Consider the following 16,626-nt stretch of genomic DNA (forward strand, 5'->3'; position numbering starts at 1 on the left):
GGAGGTCTTTAAGCAGAGGCTTGACAGGCATATGTCAAGAATGCTTTGATGGTGTTTCCTGCTTGGCAAGGGGTTGGACTGGATGGCCCTTGGGGTCTCTTCCAACTCTAGGATTCTATGATTCTAATAGTATAACCACCTAAACATTAGGAAGAACTTCCTGACAGTAAGAGCTGTTCGACAGTGGGATTTGCTGCCAAGGAGTGTGGTGGAGTCTCCTTCTTTGGAGGTCTTTAAGCGGAGGCTTAACAGACACCTGTCAAGTATGCTTTGATGGTGTTTCCTGCTTGGCAGGGGGTTGGACTGGATGGCCCTTGGGGTCTCTTCCAACTCCAGGATTCTATGATTCTAATAAAGCAAGAAGGAAAGAAAGAATAAGAGAGGGTTGCCATGCAATCCTACACATGTCTACTCAGATGTAAGGGCCCATTGAGTTCAATGGGGATTTCAACTTTGATTATGACAAGTTAAATTATAACAATCCCAGACCATCCATAATATTAAATGACTAATGATAAATACATTAGACCTTTGCTTGATAAAATTTCTGGACGTCATTTATACTGTGTCGGCTTTGCAGGAAAGAGCAGCTGCCATTTTTCAATTCTTCCATTCTAGTGGGTCCCAGGAAGACCCAAGTTTCCCTTTGTACAAAGACAGCCTCTCCCCTCACCCAAAACCACCGCTTGAAGTTGGTTAAAAGTTTTGCTCTTGCTGTGCCTGCCATCTTGGGCTCCTCGTCAGGCCTCTGTTTTCTGAGCAATGGGTCCAAGCTACGATAAAGAAGATTCCACCTCAAGATGAGGAAGAACTTCCTGACAGTCAGAGCTGTTCGACAGTGGGATTTGCTGCCAAGGAGTGGGGCGGAGTCTCCTCCTTTTCTGGAGGTCTTTAAGCGAAGGCTTGACGGGCAGATGTCAGGAATGCTTTGATGGCGTTTCCTGCTTGGCAGGGGGTTAGACTGGATGGCCCTTGTGGTCTCTTCCAACTCTAGGATTCTATGATTCTATGATAGCCATGTTCAAATATATGAAAGGATGTCATATGGAGGAGGGAGAAAGGTTGTTTTCTGCTGCTCCTGAGAAGCGGACACGGAGCAATGGATTCAAGCTACAAGAAAAAGGATTCCACCTCAACATTGGGAAGAACTTCCTGACAGTCAGAGCTGTTCGACAGTGGGGTTTGCTGCCAAGGAGTGCGGCAGAGTCTCCTTCTTTGGAGGTCTTGAAGCAGAGGCTTGACAGGCATCTGTCAAGAATGCTTTGATGGTGTTTCCTGCTTGGCAGGGGGTTGGACTGGATGGCCCTTGGGGTCCCTTCCAGCTCTATGATTCTATGCAGGGGGTTGGACTAGATGACCCTTGTGGTCCCTTCCAACTCTAGGATTCTTGTGTTTCTTCACGGCCTATTTGCTGCTGTTGCCTTTTTCGATTGAAAAGTCCCCCCTTCGCTTGGTCTATTTCAGCCATAGGCAACCTTGGCTCTCCAGGACTTTTGGAACTACAACTCCCATGATCCCTAGCTAACAGGGCCAGTGGTCAGGGATCATGGGAGTTGTAGTTCAAAACATCTGGAGAGCCAAGGTTGCCTATGTATGCCTGGTCTATTGATATATATTTGTCTTTCTTGACTATGGGAAAAGGTGCTTGGTGAGGAGAACAGGAAGAGGAGCTGAGGGGGAAGGGAAAAAAGGCGTCAAAACCATCCCCTCAGAAACTCGCCAATAGAGAGCCAGGCTGCGAAGAAGGGCGTGTGGTGCAGCCATTGGCAGGCCTCGGCCCCGCCCACTCCCGCCCACCAGCAGCGGCCCCGCCTTCCTCCTTCCTCTCTTTCTTGCCTGCTTGCTTCAGAGGCTCCCAGCGGCCTCCGCTGCGCCTTACGTCATCCCCGCTCGCCGACCGGCAAAGGCGCGTCGCGTCGGCGTCTCGGCTCTCGCCGGAAGCTTCCGGCTGGCCTTACGTGCGCGTGCGCGCGGCCCCCCCCGGCAGTGGCTGTGAGGGAGCGAGGCAGACGATGGCGGGCGCCTCTCTGTGGAAAGGCCTGGTCGGCGTCGGACTCTTCGCCTTGGCGCACGCGGCCTTCTCCGCTGCGCAGCGTGAGTGGCCCCCCTCGCTCTATGCGCATGCGCGGCCTGAAGGAGGGGGCTCTCCTGGGGGGGCTCCTTCTGGGAAGGGCTGGGCGGGGGGGGGGGTTTCAAGGGCTGCTCGGGTTCCTCGCTGGCCCGGGGCCGCCGGCGCTTCCCTACCTCACCTACCTAGATTTGATGGTGTTTCCTGCTTGGCAGGAATGCTTTGATGGTGCTTCCTGCTTGGCAGCGGGTTGGACTGGATGGCCCTTGGGGTCTCTTCCAACTCTAGGAGTCTATGATTCTATGATTAGAAAGAACTTCCTGACAGTAAGAGCTGTTCGGCAGTGGGATTTGCTGCCAAGGAGTGTGGTGGAGTCTCCTTCTTTGGAGGTCTTTAGGCAGAGGCTTGACAGCCATCTGTCAGGAATGATTTGATGGTGTTTCCTGCTTGGCAGGGGGTTGGACTGGATGGCCCTTGGGGTCCCTTCCAACTCTGTGATTCTATGAAAGAAGATTCCACCTCAACATTAGAAAGAACTTCCTGACAGTAAGAGCTGTTCGGCAGTGGGATTTTGCTGCCCAGAAGTGTGGTGGAGTCTCCCCTTAAAGACCTCTAAAGAAGGAGACTCCACCACAGTCCTTGGCAGCAAATTCCACTGTTGAACAGCTCTGACTGTCAGGAAGTTCTTTCTAATGTTTAGGTGGAATCTTCTTTCATAGAATAATAATAATAACAACAACAACAACAACAATAATAATAATAGAGGGAGTGAGGGAATCAGGGAGGAGGCCCACGTTGTAAATGGCTATACTACTACTAATAATAATAATAGAGGGAGGGAGGGAATCAGGGAGGAGGCCCGCGTTGTAAATGGCCATAATAATAGTAATAGAGGGAGGGAGGGAATCAGGGAGGAGGCCCGCGTTGTAAATTGCAATAATAATAATAATAATAATAATAGAGGGAGGGAATCAGGGAGGAGGCCCGCGTTGTAAATGGCTATAATAATAATAATAGAGGGAGGGAGGGAGGGAATCAGGGAGGAGGCCCACGTTGTAAATGGCTATACTAATAATAATAATAGTAGAGGGAGGGAGGGAGGGAATAAGGGAGGAGGCCCGCGTTGTAAATGGCCATAATAATAATAATAATAGTAATAGAGGGAGGGAGGGAATCAGGGAGGAGGCCCGCGTTGTAAATGGCCATAATAATAATAATAATAATAATAATAATAATAATAATAATAATAATAGAGGGAGGCAGGGAATCAGGGAGGAGGCCCGCGTTGTAAATGGCTATAATAATAATAGAGGGAGGGAGGGAGGGAATCAGGGAGGAGGCCCGCGTTGTAAATGGCTATAATAATAATAATAATAATAGAGGGAGGGAGGGAATCAGGGAGGAGGCCCGCAATGTAAATGGCTATAATAATAAGAATACAGTGGTGCCTCGCTTTACGAATGCCCTGCTAACGAAATTTCCGCTATACGAATGGATTTTGCGATCGGAGGTTGCCTCGCAAGACGACAAGGTTTTCTATGGCCGCCGCTTCGTTTTGCGAAGCGTGGCCATAAAAACCTCCGATCACAAAACCTATTTGCAAAAGGCATTCGTCTAGCAAAAGGGGAACCAGCTGTAGGAAGGGAAGAAGGCAAAGAAAGATCAGCTGAGAGGCGCTGACAGCTGTCAGCGCCTCTCAGCTGATCTTCCTTTGCCTTCTTCCAGCTGCGGCTGGTTCCCCTTTGTTTTCCACTGGTCTCTGCCGGTTGCCCCAGCAGTGAGGGGCAACCGGCAGAGACCAGCGGAACACTAGCGCGGAAAGAAGGCAAGGTCTTTCCCCGCCTCGTGTCTGATCCAGGCGGGAGGCGGCGGCAAGGAGAAGCTCTTCTGCCGTCGCCGCCTCCCACCACGCACAGCCGGCATTGAGCGCAGCTTCGGAGACCTCCGAAGCTGCGCTCAATGTCGGGGGAGGCAGGCGGGAGGCGGCGACGAGAGAAGCTTTTCTCCCGTCGCCGCCCCCCGCCACGCACTGCCGGCATGGGGCTTGGCAGCGGTGGGGGAAAGGCGCGGGATCGTTCCTTCGCCTTTCCCCCACCCCGCCCGACATAGCCGGATCCGACGAAGCTTCTGAAGCTTCGTCCAATCCGGCTCTGTCGTTGGCAGCAGCGGCGCTTGCTCTCTTGGCTCGGGGAAGCGCCTGCCTGCCTTCCCCAAGCCAAGAGAACAGGCGCCGCCACTGCCACCAGTTCCCCCCGAGCCCATAGGAACGCATTAATTGACTTTTAATGCATTCCTATGGGAAACGGTGCCTCGCTAGACGAAATTTTCGTAGGACGAATTTAGTCCTGGAAGGAATTAATTTCGTCTAGCGAGGCACCACTGTAATAATAATAATAATAATAATACTAATAATAGAGGGAGGGAGGGAATCAGGGAGGAGGCCCGCGTTGTAAATGGCCATAATAATAATAATAATAATTTTTTATATTTGTACCCCGCCCATCTGGCTGAGTCTCCCCAGCCGCTCTGGGCAGCTCCCAATCAAATATTAAAACAAAACAGCATTGGCACAATAGGTAGAATATTAAAACAAAACAACAGCATTGGCACAATAGGTAGAATATGAAAACAAAACAGCATTGACACAATAGGTAGAATTTGAAAACAAAACAGCATTGGCACAATAGGTAGAATATTAAAACAAAACAGCATTGGCTAGGGTAGACTTAACCGGTGGCGGATTGACATAGAACACGGGTGTCAAACACAAGGCCCGGGGGCCTAATCTGGCCCGCCAGACCTCGTCATGTGGCCCGCGTAGCCGCCGCCGACAAAACCCACTGACAGTAGTTCTGGAGCCTGTGATTGGCCGAGGGTCACAACCGGGGGCGGGGCTGCAGGCGGAGGCCGGGGCGCTGGAGCCGCGCTGACGGCCTTGGCCAGGGAATTTCAATTTCGAATGAGGCTGAGGGAGGCGGTGGCACAGCGGCCAGACGGGGAAGTGAGATGCAGGAGGAGGAGGAGGAGGAGGAGGAAGCCCACCGAGGAGGTAGGAAAGCCCTACAGGCGCCGCCGGCAAAGTTGGTGCCAGGACGGAGCAGCGCCGGATTTTTTTTTGGCGGGCTTTGCTGTTGTCTCCGAGAGCGAGTGAGGCGGCACTGGGGAGCCGCCGCCCGCCGCTTCCATTCCTCTCCTCAGCTGCATCCGGGAGGTGGGCGAGCGAGCGGGCGAAAGGGACACGGAGTGAGCCTGAGGGGGAAGTAGGCGAAGCGCAACAGCCGCTCTCTTGATGGAGCCGGGTTTCTCTTCCCTCTTCCCCCGTTTTCTCCTCATAGACACTCGGGAGGGTGCCTGGCTTTTGCTCTGCCCCCCACCCCCGAGCCGCCCTTTGGCTTCTCAGTTCCTGCGGAGCTGCTCCCCGGGGGGCGGCCGGGAGGGAGGCGACGACGGCACGGGTTCCTGCTCTTCCCGCTCTGCCGCCGCCTCCTCTCAGCCCCTCGTGATGTAGGGCTCCAGATGGAGTCGCCTCGCGGTTTGAGTAGGTGGGAGGGGAATTTTTTTTTGGGGGGGAGGTTTTCAAGCCTCCTCTGCCTGCGGTCCCGGTAGGGAGAGGCAGCGGCGAAGACGACAACAGCGCGTGGGGGGGAAGAGCAGCTCTGAGGTGAAGATGCACGTCCGCTGGGGCTGCCGCCGCCTTCCTCCTCGGGAAATCCGCTGCCCTCCCTCAGCGCGAGGGGAAGGGACTCTGGCGCTGAGGAGGGAGGATGCAAAAGCAAAGCAGGGAGTTGGCGCTGCATCGCATGTTCCTGCCCCTCTCCAAAGCATGGGGTGGGTTGCAGCGTGTGGCATCCTGCCTAGCGGGGTTTGGGTGTGCGCAGGGCGGGAGAGGGAAGCCCTCTTTCCATCTGCAGGTTTTTAATCCCAGCAGTGGCTTTCTCCTTCCTGCCGAAGGTTTAGTTGAGCCCCCACCCCCCGAAGCCGTCGATCCCCACCTTTTGTTCAAATTTCCCTCGTTTACATCCCCTCCCACACATGCGCCACGACGCAGGAATGTGATCCGCGTGGGGGCGGGAATGAGCTTACATTATTACAAAAAACAGTAATAATTGAATGCAGTGACAATAATTTATGATAATAAAGAGTGGACACATAGTCCTACAGACACAACTGGCCCTTTGAGGGTGACCAAACTGCTGATGCGGCCCCCGATGAATTTGAGTCTGACACCCCTGTCATAGAAGCTCAACAAGCTCCAGCTGAGGGCCCCACTCTTTTTACGCCCCCCCCCAAAAAAAATTAAGGAAAAAAAACCTGGCTGTGCATTCCCAAAATAGAAGTTCAATGATCGCTTCGATAAAATACACATTTTTGTGATATGCAAATGGCTTGAGATACCTCTGAGGTCCATCGTTGACCAAATAGCATCTATTCAACACAAAAAAAGCAATGACAATTTGTTGTGGACAAAGGACAACTGGACATAATCAAGGGCCCGATTACCTTCATTAGCTTAGGGCAGGCATCCCCAAACCAGGACCAGTGGTCTGGGATGATGGGAATTGTAGTCCAAAACATCTGGAGGGCAGAAGTTTGGGGGTGCCTGAATTAACCAGTGGCGGATTGACGTAGAAGCTCAGCAAGCTCCAGCTTGAGCCCCCCCCCCCAAAAAAAAATTAAGGGGAAAAAACTGGCTGTACATTCCCAAAATAGAAGTTCAACGATTACTTGAACTTGAATTCCTTGAATTCCTTGAACTTGAAGCAGTGCGATGCAGCAGCTCAAAAAGCCCATGCAATTCTGGGCTGCATCAAGAGGAGTATAGCGTCTAGATCAGGATCACACTTCAGAATGACCTGAACAGATTCGACAACTGGGCCAAAGCAAACAATATGAATTTTAACAAGGAGAAATGTAAAGTACTACACTTGGACAAAAAAAATATGAAAGGGACAAATACAGGATGGGAGACACCTGGCTTGAGAGCAGTACATGTGAAAAGGATCTAGGAGTCTTGGTAGACCACAAACTTGACATGAGTCAGCAGTGTGATGCAGCAGCTAAAAAAGCCAATGCAATTCTGGGCTGCATCAATAGGAGTATAGCGTCTAGATCTAGGGAAGTAATAGTACCACTGTATTCTGCTCTGGTCAGACCTCACCTGGAGTACTGTGTCCAGTTCTGGGCACCACAGTTCAAGAAGGATACTGACGAACTGGAACGTGTCCAGAGGAGGGCAACCAAAATGCCTTATGAGGAACGGCTTAGAGAGCTGGGTATGTTTAGCCTGGAGAAGAGAAGGTTAAGGGGTGATATGATAGTCATGTTCAAATATATGAAAGGATGTCATATGGAGGAGGGAGAAAGATTGTTTTCTGCTGCTCCAGAGAAGCGGACACAGAGCAATGGATTCAAACTACAAGAGAGAAGCTTCCACCTAAACATTAGGAAAAACTTCCTGACAGTAAGAGCTGTTCGGCAGTGGAATTTGCTCCCAAGGAGTGTGGTGGAGTCTCCTTCTTTGGAGGTCTTTAAGCAGAGGCTTGACAGGCATATGTATCGCGTCTAGATCAAGGGAAGTAATAGGACCACTGTATTCTGCTCTGGTCAGACCTCACCTGGAGTACCATTGATTCTCTTGCATTACTCAGTTATAGCTAAATAAAAAAATTCCTTCACTAGCACCTTAAAGGCCAACTAAGTTTTTATTTTGGTATGAGCTTTAGTGTGCATGCACACATCGTCAGATACACTGAAACAGAATCCACCAGACCCTTATGTATATTCAGAGGGTGGGTGGGGGTGATGGGAATGGGTGATGGGCTGATGGGAGTGGTAAACCTGTAGATGGCTGTTAACGACTGCTGATGACTGCAATTGGTCCAGGGGTGAAAAAGCAAGGGCTGAGGCGCTAAAGAAAGCTTGATCATGCATAATGAGATAAGAATCCAACGTCTTTGTTCATCCCAGGTGGCTCCATGGTTTTAAGCTTGGTAATGAGTTCCAATTTAGCAACTTTCCAGTCTGTTCCTGAAATTTTTCTGTAATAAAACAGCTGCTTTGAGATCTTGTATAGAATGTCCTGGGAGATTGAAGTGTTCTCCTACTGGTTTCTCTGTCTTGTGGTTCCTGATGTCAGATTTATGTCCACTTATCCTTTGGCGTAGGGTTTGGCCTGTTTGTCCAATATAGAGAGCTGAAGGGCACTGTTGGCATTTGATGGCATACACAATGTTAGAAGATGAGCAATTAAATAGTCCTGAGATGGTATGTTGAATGTTGTTGGGGCCAGTAATGATGTTGTCCGGGTGTATGTGGCAGCAAAGGTGGCATCTGGGTTTATTGCAGGCTCTGGTACCAGTGTCCATGTTAAGTCTGGTGGTTGTATTATTGTGGGTGAGGAGTTGTTTAAGATTGGGGGGGCTGTCTGTAGGCAATGAAAGGTCTTCCTCCCAGAGCTTGAGAAAGGGAGCGGTCAGTTATAGGTGTTCGACACGTTTCTCTTGTGCGCACTATGGAGATGAGCTAATCCCTGAAGGCCAGATTTGAAGATCGGATTGCCGCATTTTTCGCTCCATACGACGCACTTTCCTGTAGTGTTCTCTTTTAGGAATTTAGTGTAAGAAATCAGAAGAACTTAACCAAGCGGTGGTTGAGAAGGATGTCTAGGACCAAGGGTTCTTGGGACAGACTTTTTCTGCCTGGGTTAAGGGATTCTGGATTCTGAGATAAATTCCTTGCTAGATTGTGAAACTCCATTTCTCTTGGGACTGGAGTCACGTTTTTCAGGCTGGGTTCAAAAGACCAGGCATCTGTGCCTGTTTGTCTTCCAGCTGCCATAAACATTTGGTGTCTATTTGACCAAAAGGACATTCTGCATTCCTCTCTGGCTGCATCCTCCCAAAGTGTCTTTGATGTAAATCTACTATCTTTCACAGGTTCCTGTGTGTGTGTTTTACTGCTTTTACAATTTCCTGCTTCTGCTCCTGTTCACATGCTTTGTAGTGTTAATCAGGGGAATGTGAGAAGGGGGTAGGATTTCAGGAGGGTCTCTGTTAATTATTCACTGTACTAGAATCTTATTGGAGCGTTTGAATCTTGGGTGTCACCTTAATTATAATAAAAATGGCCTGGAGAGGAAGGAGGGGAGATTCACTCTCTTCCTTCTCTCTCTCTCTCAGGCTACTTGCTGGTCAAGAGCTCTGTTCCTTTGTCTTTATTTCCAATGTGGTTTTGCCACACTTTCCCCCCTCCTAAAAAGGAAGGGCAATTGTCTGTGTGTCTTATGGAGCAACGGGATCCCTCGGCTACTGCTACAGTCACAAGCGGAGGGATGGCTCTGCTGCCGGAGCCATGGCCCCCGGCTCTCGCTCCACCGGCTCTCGCTTCAAGCAAAGCCTGTGAATGGCTCCCGCTCTGCTTGCTTCTCAGCGCAACAGGAGGAGGGACGGACTGAAGCCCTGGGAAGGTTTGGGAGCAGTGAGCAGGCTGTTCGCTGTTGCCCCACACTCAGAATATTTCCCCCCCTTGTTTTCCTGCTCCAAAAACTTCTGGCCGTGTGCGTCTTATGGAGCGAAAAATGCAGTAATAATCCGAAAGAGAAACTGAGATGGAGGTGGCTTCCACCTGTGGTAGAGTTGATAGAAAACCCAGCCGTGTGGCCTCTTTTTTGCTCTGGGACTCTAGAAAGGAAATCAGAGTAATTTACCAGCCTGTCTTCCTTTTGCAGATCGCTCCTACATGAGATTAACGGAAAAAGAAGATGAAACTTTGCCAATAGATGTAAGTTAAATGTTCTTTTTCTTACAGTGATGGAAGTGCTGACTTGACTGTGATCTGTAAGACGACACATTTCCATGTACCTCTACTTACGAATTTAATCCGTCCCGAATGCACATTCGTATGTAGAAAAATTCGTCCGTCAAATCGCAATCTCCCATAGGAATGCGTTGGAAACGTTCCGGAGCCTAGAAAAACAGACTTTAAATGGCACTTTAACTGCACTGCAACTTGACAGCCATATGTCAGGAATGCTTTGATGGTGTTTCCTGCTTGGCAGGGGGTTGGACTGGATGGCCCTTGGGGTCTCTTCCAACTCTTTGATTCTATGATTCTATGATTAGGAAGAACTTCCTGACAGTAAGAGCTGTTCGGCAGTGGAATTTGCTGCCAAGGAGTGTGGCAGAGTCTCCTTCTTTGGAGGTCTTTAAGCAGAGGCTCGACAGGCACATGTCAGGAATGCTTGGATGGTGTTTCCTGCTTGGCAGGGGGTTGGACTGGATGGCCCTTGGGGTCTCTTCCAACTCTAGGATTATATTATGACCTTTCAGTGCAGGCGGCAGCGGCGAGGGCCCGATCCGGCCGTAGCCTGAACAGCGGGGTGGTGGGAGCTGGCTGAGCGCGGCTGTGAGAAGGGCCCAGTTTGGCCCAGCAGGGGTGGCAGGAGAGCCGGCGGCGGCAAGGGCCGCCGCCGGCTGAGCACAGCAACGGCAGGGGCCCAATTCGGCCCAGGAAGGGCGGTGGGAGTGCTGGCGGCGGCAGCAAGGGCGGGAGCCAGCTGAGCGTGGCGGCGGCGAGGGCCCAATTCGGCCCAGCAGGGTGGCAGGAGCGCTGGCGGCGGCGGCGTAGAGGGCCCTTCGGATGTCGAAGAAATTCATAGGCAGGCCCCCATTTTTTCTACTCGTAAGTAGAATATTTCGTAAGTAGGGTCGTTTGTAAGTAGAGGTACTAGTATGGTTGCAGTGGAATAAGGTGGGGGGGGGGAATGAAAAACCCAGGAAGAAATTGAACGTTTTCACTGCCTTGTGGACTTTTATGGATAGCGCACTTGATTTCTGGCTTTTGTTTTTTTACTCTGCCCTGTTTGTACAAACTGAATCTGTGCTCTTGTGTCACCATGCTCCTTCCCCTAATCTGAAATTTCATCTGAAATTCGGCACCTTCCTCTTCTCCCTTAGCAGCATCCCTTGAGGAATTGCCACTCTCTCCAGTCGGTTCTTTGACAGTAAGAGCTGTTCGACAGTGGGATTTGCTGCCAAGGAGTGTGGCGGAGTCTCCTTCTTTGGGGGTCTTTAAGCAGAGGCTTGACAGGCATATGTCAAGAATGCTTTGATGGTGTTTCCTGCTTAGCAGGGGGTTGGACTGGATGGCCCTTGGGGTCTCTTCCAACTCTAGGATTCTATGAGTTTTTAGATGCACTTTGGTCTCCCTTCCCTGGGGGGTTGTCTGTATAAATCTTTATTTTATTCTGAATCCATGTTATGGGTCGTTGGACTGCAATAACGATGATTATTAGAATAGAAACAGTTGACATATTAAGCTTATTAAACCTCACAATAATTTCATATTTATCAATCAATGGATTCAAACTTCAAGAAAGAAGATTCCACCTCAACATTAGGAAGAACTTCCTGACAGTAAGAGCTGTTCGGCAGTGGGATTTGCTGCCAAGGAGTGTGGTGGAGTGAGTCTCCTTCTTTGGAGGTCTTTAAGCAGAGGCTTGACAGCCATATGTCAAGAATGCCTGGATGGCCCTTGGGGTCTCTTCCAACTCTAGGATTCTATGATTCTAAGTCACTCACGTGCTGTTTCCTTTTTAATCTGTTACAGATAGTTCTTCAAACACTGCTGGCCTTTGCTGTCACCTGTTACGGCATAGTACATATTGCCGGGGAATTTAAAGACATGGATGCTACTTCCAAGCTGAAGAATAAGTATGTTTCTACCCATTTCTTTCTGCTCCGTGCTTTGCTTTTTAGTCTTTCCCCCAGGCAGCCTTCTAGGTCTGTTTAAAGAGGGGGGTTTCTCTCTCTCTCTCCCCCCTGATCAATTAGAAGATGTTTAGCAGTTGTTTTTACATCATTTGCACAATGCTGTAACATGGAGAAATTAGCTTGCCGTACATGCCTCTCACACAGGGCAAAGTTAAAAGGAGCCTGTTCTATGCCGCATGATTATTGGATTCATTCGTTACTTTTTCTTTGCTGCTGCAACTCAAAGCTACTTACACACATTAAAACCGGGCTGGGTGGGGTAGATATATCCCCACCCACTCTAAAAGACCAGATAGTTAAGACGTAGCTGCCAAGTCTCCCGTTTTCCCAGGGAAATCCCCGTTTCCCCAGCTGTTCCTAGCTGAAAAAACGGGTTGTTTTTTTTTGTTTCCCCCCCGGTTTATTCTGGCGCGGTGGCCATTTTGGAACTGGGCGGAGCGGCAAGAGCCAGTGGGTGGGGTGGATATCCCAAAAACCGGGGTGGGTGGGGTGAATATCCCCAGCCCCTCTAAAAGACCAGATAGTTAAGACATAGCTGCCAAGTCTCCCGTTTTCCCTGGGAAATCCCCGTTTTCCCAGCTGTTCCTAGCTGAAAAAACGGATTCTCCCCCCCCCCCCCCGGTTTATTCTGGCGCGGCAGCCATTTTGGAACTGGGCGGTGCATGCTCGGAAGCGACTTTTGATGCTGCTCTGCCCAGTTCCAAAATGGCTGCAGTGCGACTTCTTATTTTTTATTTTTCTCTTAATTTTCACAAATGCTTTCTTTTGGAAATTCCAAAGTAATAAAACAAATAGTTACAACAATTCAAAAATAAACAAAAATGTTGTTGTAAAAAGTTTAATGGAAAAATCAATAAAAACTTACTTTAAAAAAAATTAAACATTGCTATTACATTTCATTATAATTGACACGTGCGGCGGCCATTTTGGAACTGGGCGGTGCATGCTCAGAAGCGACTTTTGATGCTGCTCTGCCCAGTTCCAAAATGGCTGCAGTGCGACTTCTTCCTATTTTTTATTTTTCTCTTAATTTTTACAAATGCTTCCTTTTGGCAATTCTGGCGCGGAAGCATAGCTGCTTCTAACGGAAGCATAGCTGCCAAGTCTCCTATTTTCCCCGGGAAATCCCCGTTTTTCCAGCTGTTCCTAGCTGAAAAAAACGGATCCCCCCCCCCCGGTTTATTCTGGCGCGGCGGCCATTTTTGAACTGGGCGGAGCATGCTCAGAAGCGACTTTTGATGCTGCTCTGCCCATTTCCAAAACGGCTGCAGTGGAACTTCTGGCGTGGCAGCCATTTTGGAACTGGGCAAAGCAGCATCAAAAGTCGCTCCTGAGCATGCTCAGCCCAGTTCAAAAATGGTGGCAGCGCCACTTCCGGCCTGCTCTTTCCGGCCCGGTCCCTTATTTCTCCGACAGCAACTTGGCAGCTGATGCTGATAAAACCGATGTATAGAACTGATAAGGTTATTGCCAGGTGTGTCAAATGACAAATAATTCAGAGCAGTGTAAGAAAATTGAAAGGTACGGTATATTATTTGGAAATTGTAAAAAAAATTTTTGGGGGGGACATTCTATTAATAATAAAATTTATTACATTCATTAGGCACGTGTTGTGGCTGTATTTGAGTAGGCAAGTAAGGCAACACACAGGTGCCTGGTTGAAAAGGAATTTTTTTTGCCATGCTGACGATGAAACCTCCATGTTTAGCAGGTGTCCACCCTCTGAACCTCAGCAGAAACATAGGAAGGCTGTAATTTTCATGCCCAATTCATGCCTGGTTAAAAAGGAATGTTTTTTTGCCATGCTGACGACGAAACCTCCATGTTTAGCAGGCGTCCACCCTCTGAACGTCAGCAGAAAAATAGGAAGGCTGTAATTTTCATGCCCAATTCTTGATTGACCCTTGAAGGAACAGATGGCTGCTTGGCCCAGCAAGACTGTTCTTGGGGTGACGGGAGCCAAAGGGAGATTTGCTCAGGAAGCGGCGGAGATCTTTGAGAAAATGGCAGAACAGGCTCTTTGCTTTAGCGCATCCTGGACGCCCGCTGCTTTTTCTGCCTCCGATTATCCCATCATATTGCCACATTTTAGGTAGCCATCCTGGCCCCAGCATCTTTCTCTGTCTTGATCTCCCAGTGTGGTTCCTGTGGTTCGTTGCCGCCGCCGCCGCTGCTGCTGCTGCTACTTCTAAGAACAGATCATATTTTCATCTTGAAGATTGATTTTTATCTCTCTGCTTGCCTCCATTGCCCTGTGTGTGTTCATGCTGGTTTCCTCGTGCGATTTTTAATTTTTATAAGCTACGCTGAGCAATGCATATTCATTTGAAGGGTGGAATAGAAATTCTTACTAATATTGCATAGCTGCCAAGTACCCCGTTTTCCCCGGGAAACCCCCGTTTTTACTTACCTTTTCCCGGTGGTCCCCCGTATCACTTCGTCCCCCATTTTTCTCCGTTATTTTCTCCTGCCAGCGGCCATTTTTTCCCCTTTCCGATTTGCCCTTCTATGGGCACAAAAAATGGCCGCCGGCGGCCTCAAAAGTCGCATCTACGCATGTCCGGAAGTGCATAGACGCGACTTCCGGTGTGGGCGGCGGCCATTTTGGTGCCCATAGATGGGCGGGGCGACACCGGAAGTTGCGTCGACGCCATTCCTGACATGCGTAGAAGCCACTTTGGAAGCCGGCGGTAGCCCTTTTTGGTGCCCATAGAAGGGCAAAGCGACACCGGAAGTTACGTCGGCACAACTTCCGGTGTCACACGGCTGCCGGTCCCGGATTCTGCAGTCCGGGACTTGGAAGGTAAGCCCAGTGTGGTTCCTGTGGCCAACTGGGCCAAAGCAAACAAGATGAATTTTAACAAGGAGAAATGTAAAGTACTACACTTGGGCAAAAAAAAAAAAATGAAAGGCACAAATACAGGATGGGAGACACCTGGCTTGAGAGCAGTACATGTGAAAAGGATCTAGGAGTCTTGGTAGACCACAAACTTGACATGAGTCAGCAGTGTGATGCAGCAGCTAAAAAAGCCAATGCAATTCTGGGCTGCATCAATAGGAGTAGAGCGTCTAGATCAGGGGTCCCCAAACTACGGCCCCCGGGCCGGATGCGGCCCAATCGGCCCAGTGCGCGGTAAGTCTGGGGACCCCTGGTCTAGATCTAGGGAAGTAATAGTACCACTGTATTCTGCTCTGGTCAGACCTCACCTGGAGTACTGTGTCCAGTTCTGGGCACCACAGTTCAAGAAGGATACTGACAAGCTGGAACGTGTCCAGAGGAGGGCAACCAAAATGGTCAAAGGCCTGGAAACAAGGCCTTATGAGGGACGGCTTAGGGAGCTGGGTATGTTTAGCCTGGAGAAGAGAAGGTTAAGGGGTGATATGATAGCCATGTTCAAATATATTAAAGGATGTCATATAGAGGAGGGTGAAAGGTTGTTTTCTGCTGCTCCAGAGAAGCGGACACGGAGCAATGGATTCAAACTACAAGAAAGAAGATTCCACCTCAACATGAGGAAGAACTTCCTGACAGTAAGAGCTGTTCGTCAGTGGAATTTGCTGCCAAGGAGTGTGGTGGAAGCGAGTCTCCTTCTTTGGAGGTCTTTAAGCAGAGGCTTGACAGGCATATGTCAAGAATGCATTGATGGTGTTTCCTGCTTGGCAGGGGGGTGGACTGGATGGCTCTTGGGGTCTCTTCCAATTCTATGATTCTATTCTATGATTGGGGCAGGAGGCCTAGTTTAAACTTTTTCATATGTCCCAGGGAGATCTGAAGGTCACCTTGGCTGTGGCATTTTAACCAGAATGGGACTGCGAATTAAGAGTGATGATGAAATAAAAAAAAGATTCCTTCCGTAGCACCTTAAAGACCAACGAAGTTTTTATTTTGGTAGGAGCTTTGGTGTGCATGCACACTTCATCAGCACACCGTGTTTCTCCGAAAATAAGACACTGTCTTATATTTTCTCTCTCTCAAAAAAACGCGCTATGGCTTATTTTCAGGGGATATCTTATTTTTTCCTCCTCCTCCTGCCACGGCCGACATTGCTGCTGCGCCTATCACTATGTCTTATTTGTTGGGTATGGCTTATATTCCTTGAATGCTTAAAAATCCTGCTACGGCTTATTTTATGGCTACGAAAGCTCATACCAAAATAAAAACTTAGTTGGCCTTTAAGGTGCTACGGAAGGGATTTTTTTATTTCGTTTTTCGACTCAGGCCAACACGGCTACCTACCTGTTAAGTAAGAGTTACGAGTTGTTGCCAATTGCACCTCTCTCTCTCTTCTGCTTTTTTGTTTCAGGTCATTTGACACCTTAAGGAACCATCCCTCCTTCTACTTATTTAATCACCGGGGCAGAGTCTTATTCCAGTCCCCAGACATGGTCCATTCTTCCTCCAGCAGAGATGCTTTGTCATCTAGCGCATCGCTGAAGTTGCGGAAATTTGAACCTCTTCGCCGTTAAAAGATTTTTTTTTTTACAGATTCTTCTAAAAATACAACAGGACACTGAGCTATAACATTGGAGTTGGGGATGTAAACACGTTTATTTCATTTCTGGAGCAGTATTTATATTGATCATCCAGACTCTCTCTCTCTCTCTCCAGACTATCTATCTATCTATCTATCTATCTATCTATCTACTGTATCTATGTATATATATGTGTATATGGACCTTCTCCGAACACTGTTAACGACAATGGCTGAATTTTGAATTGGCAAAACAGTGTCAATTGAGCTATAACATTGGAGTTGGGGATGTAAACACGTTTATTTCATTTCTGGA

At 49.0% G+C, this 16,626-nt stretch overlaps 1 protein-coding gene across 1 annotated transcript; it reads left to right on the forward strand.

Moving 5' to 3' along the window:
* The first annotated feature begins 1,945 nt into the window (after window positions 1–1,945).
* On the forward strand, window positions 1,946–16,626 carry LOC118078547 (ER membrane protein complex subunit 5-like). Its single transcript, XM_060270024.1, has 4 exons — window positions 1,946–2,094; window positions 9,795–9,847; window positions 11,675–11,778; window positions 16,143–16,626. The coding sequence occupies exons 1-4, from the start codon at window positions 2,013–2,015 to the stop codon at window positions 16,303–16,305; spliced, it is 402 nt and encodes a 133-aa protein (XP_060126007.1). The 5' UTR covers window positions 1,946–2,012; the 3' UTR covers window positions 16,306–16,626.

This window comes from Zootoca vivipara, chromosome W, assembly GCF_963506605.1.
Source record: "Zootoca vivipara chromosome W, rZooViv1.1, whole genome shotgun sequence".
NCBI classification, from domain to species: domain Eukaryota; kingdom Metazoa; phylum Chordata; class Lepidosauria; order Squamata; family Lacertidae; genus Zootoca; species Zootoca vivipara.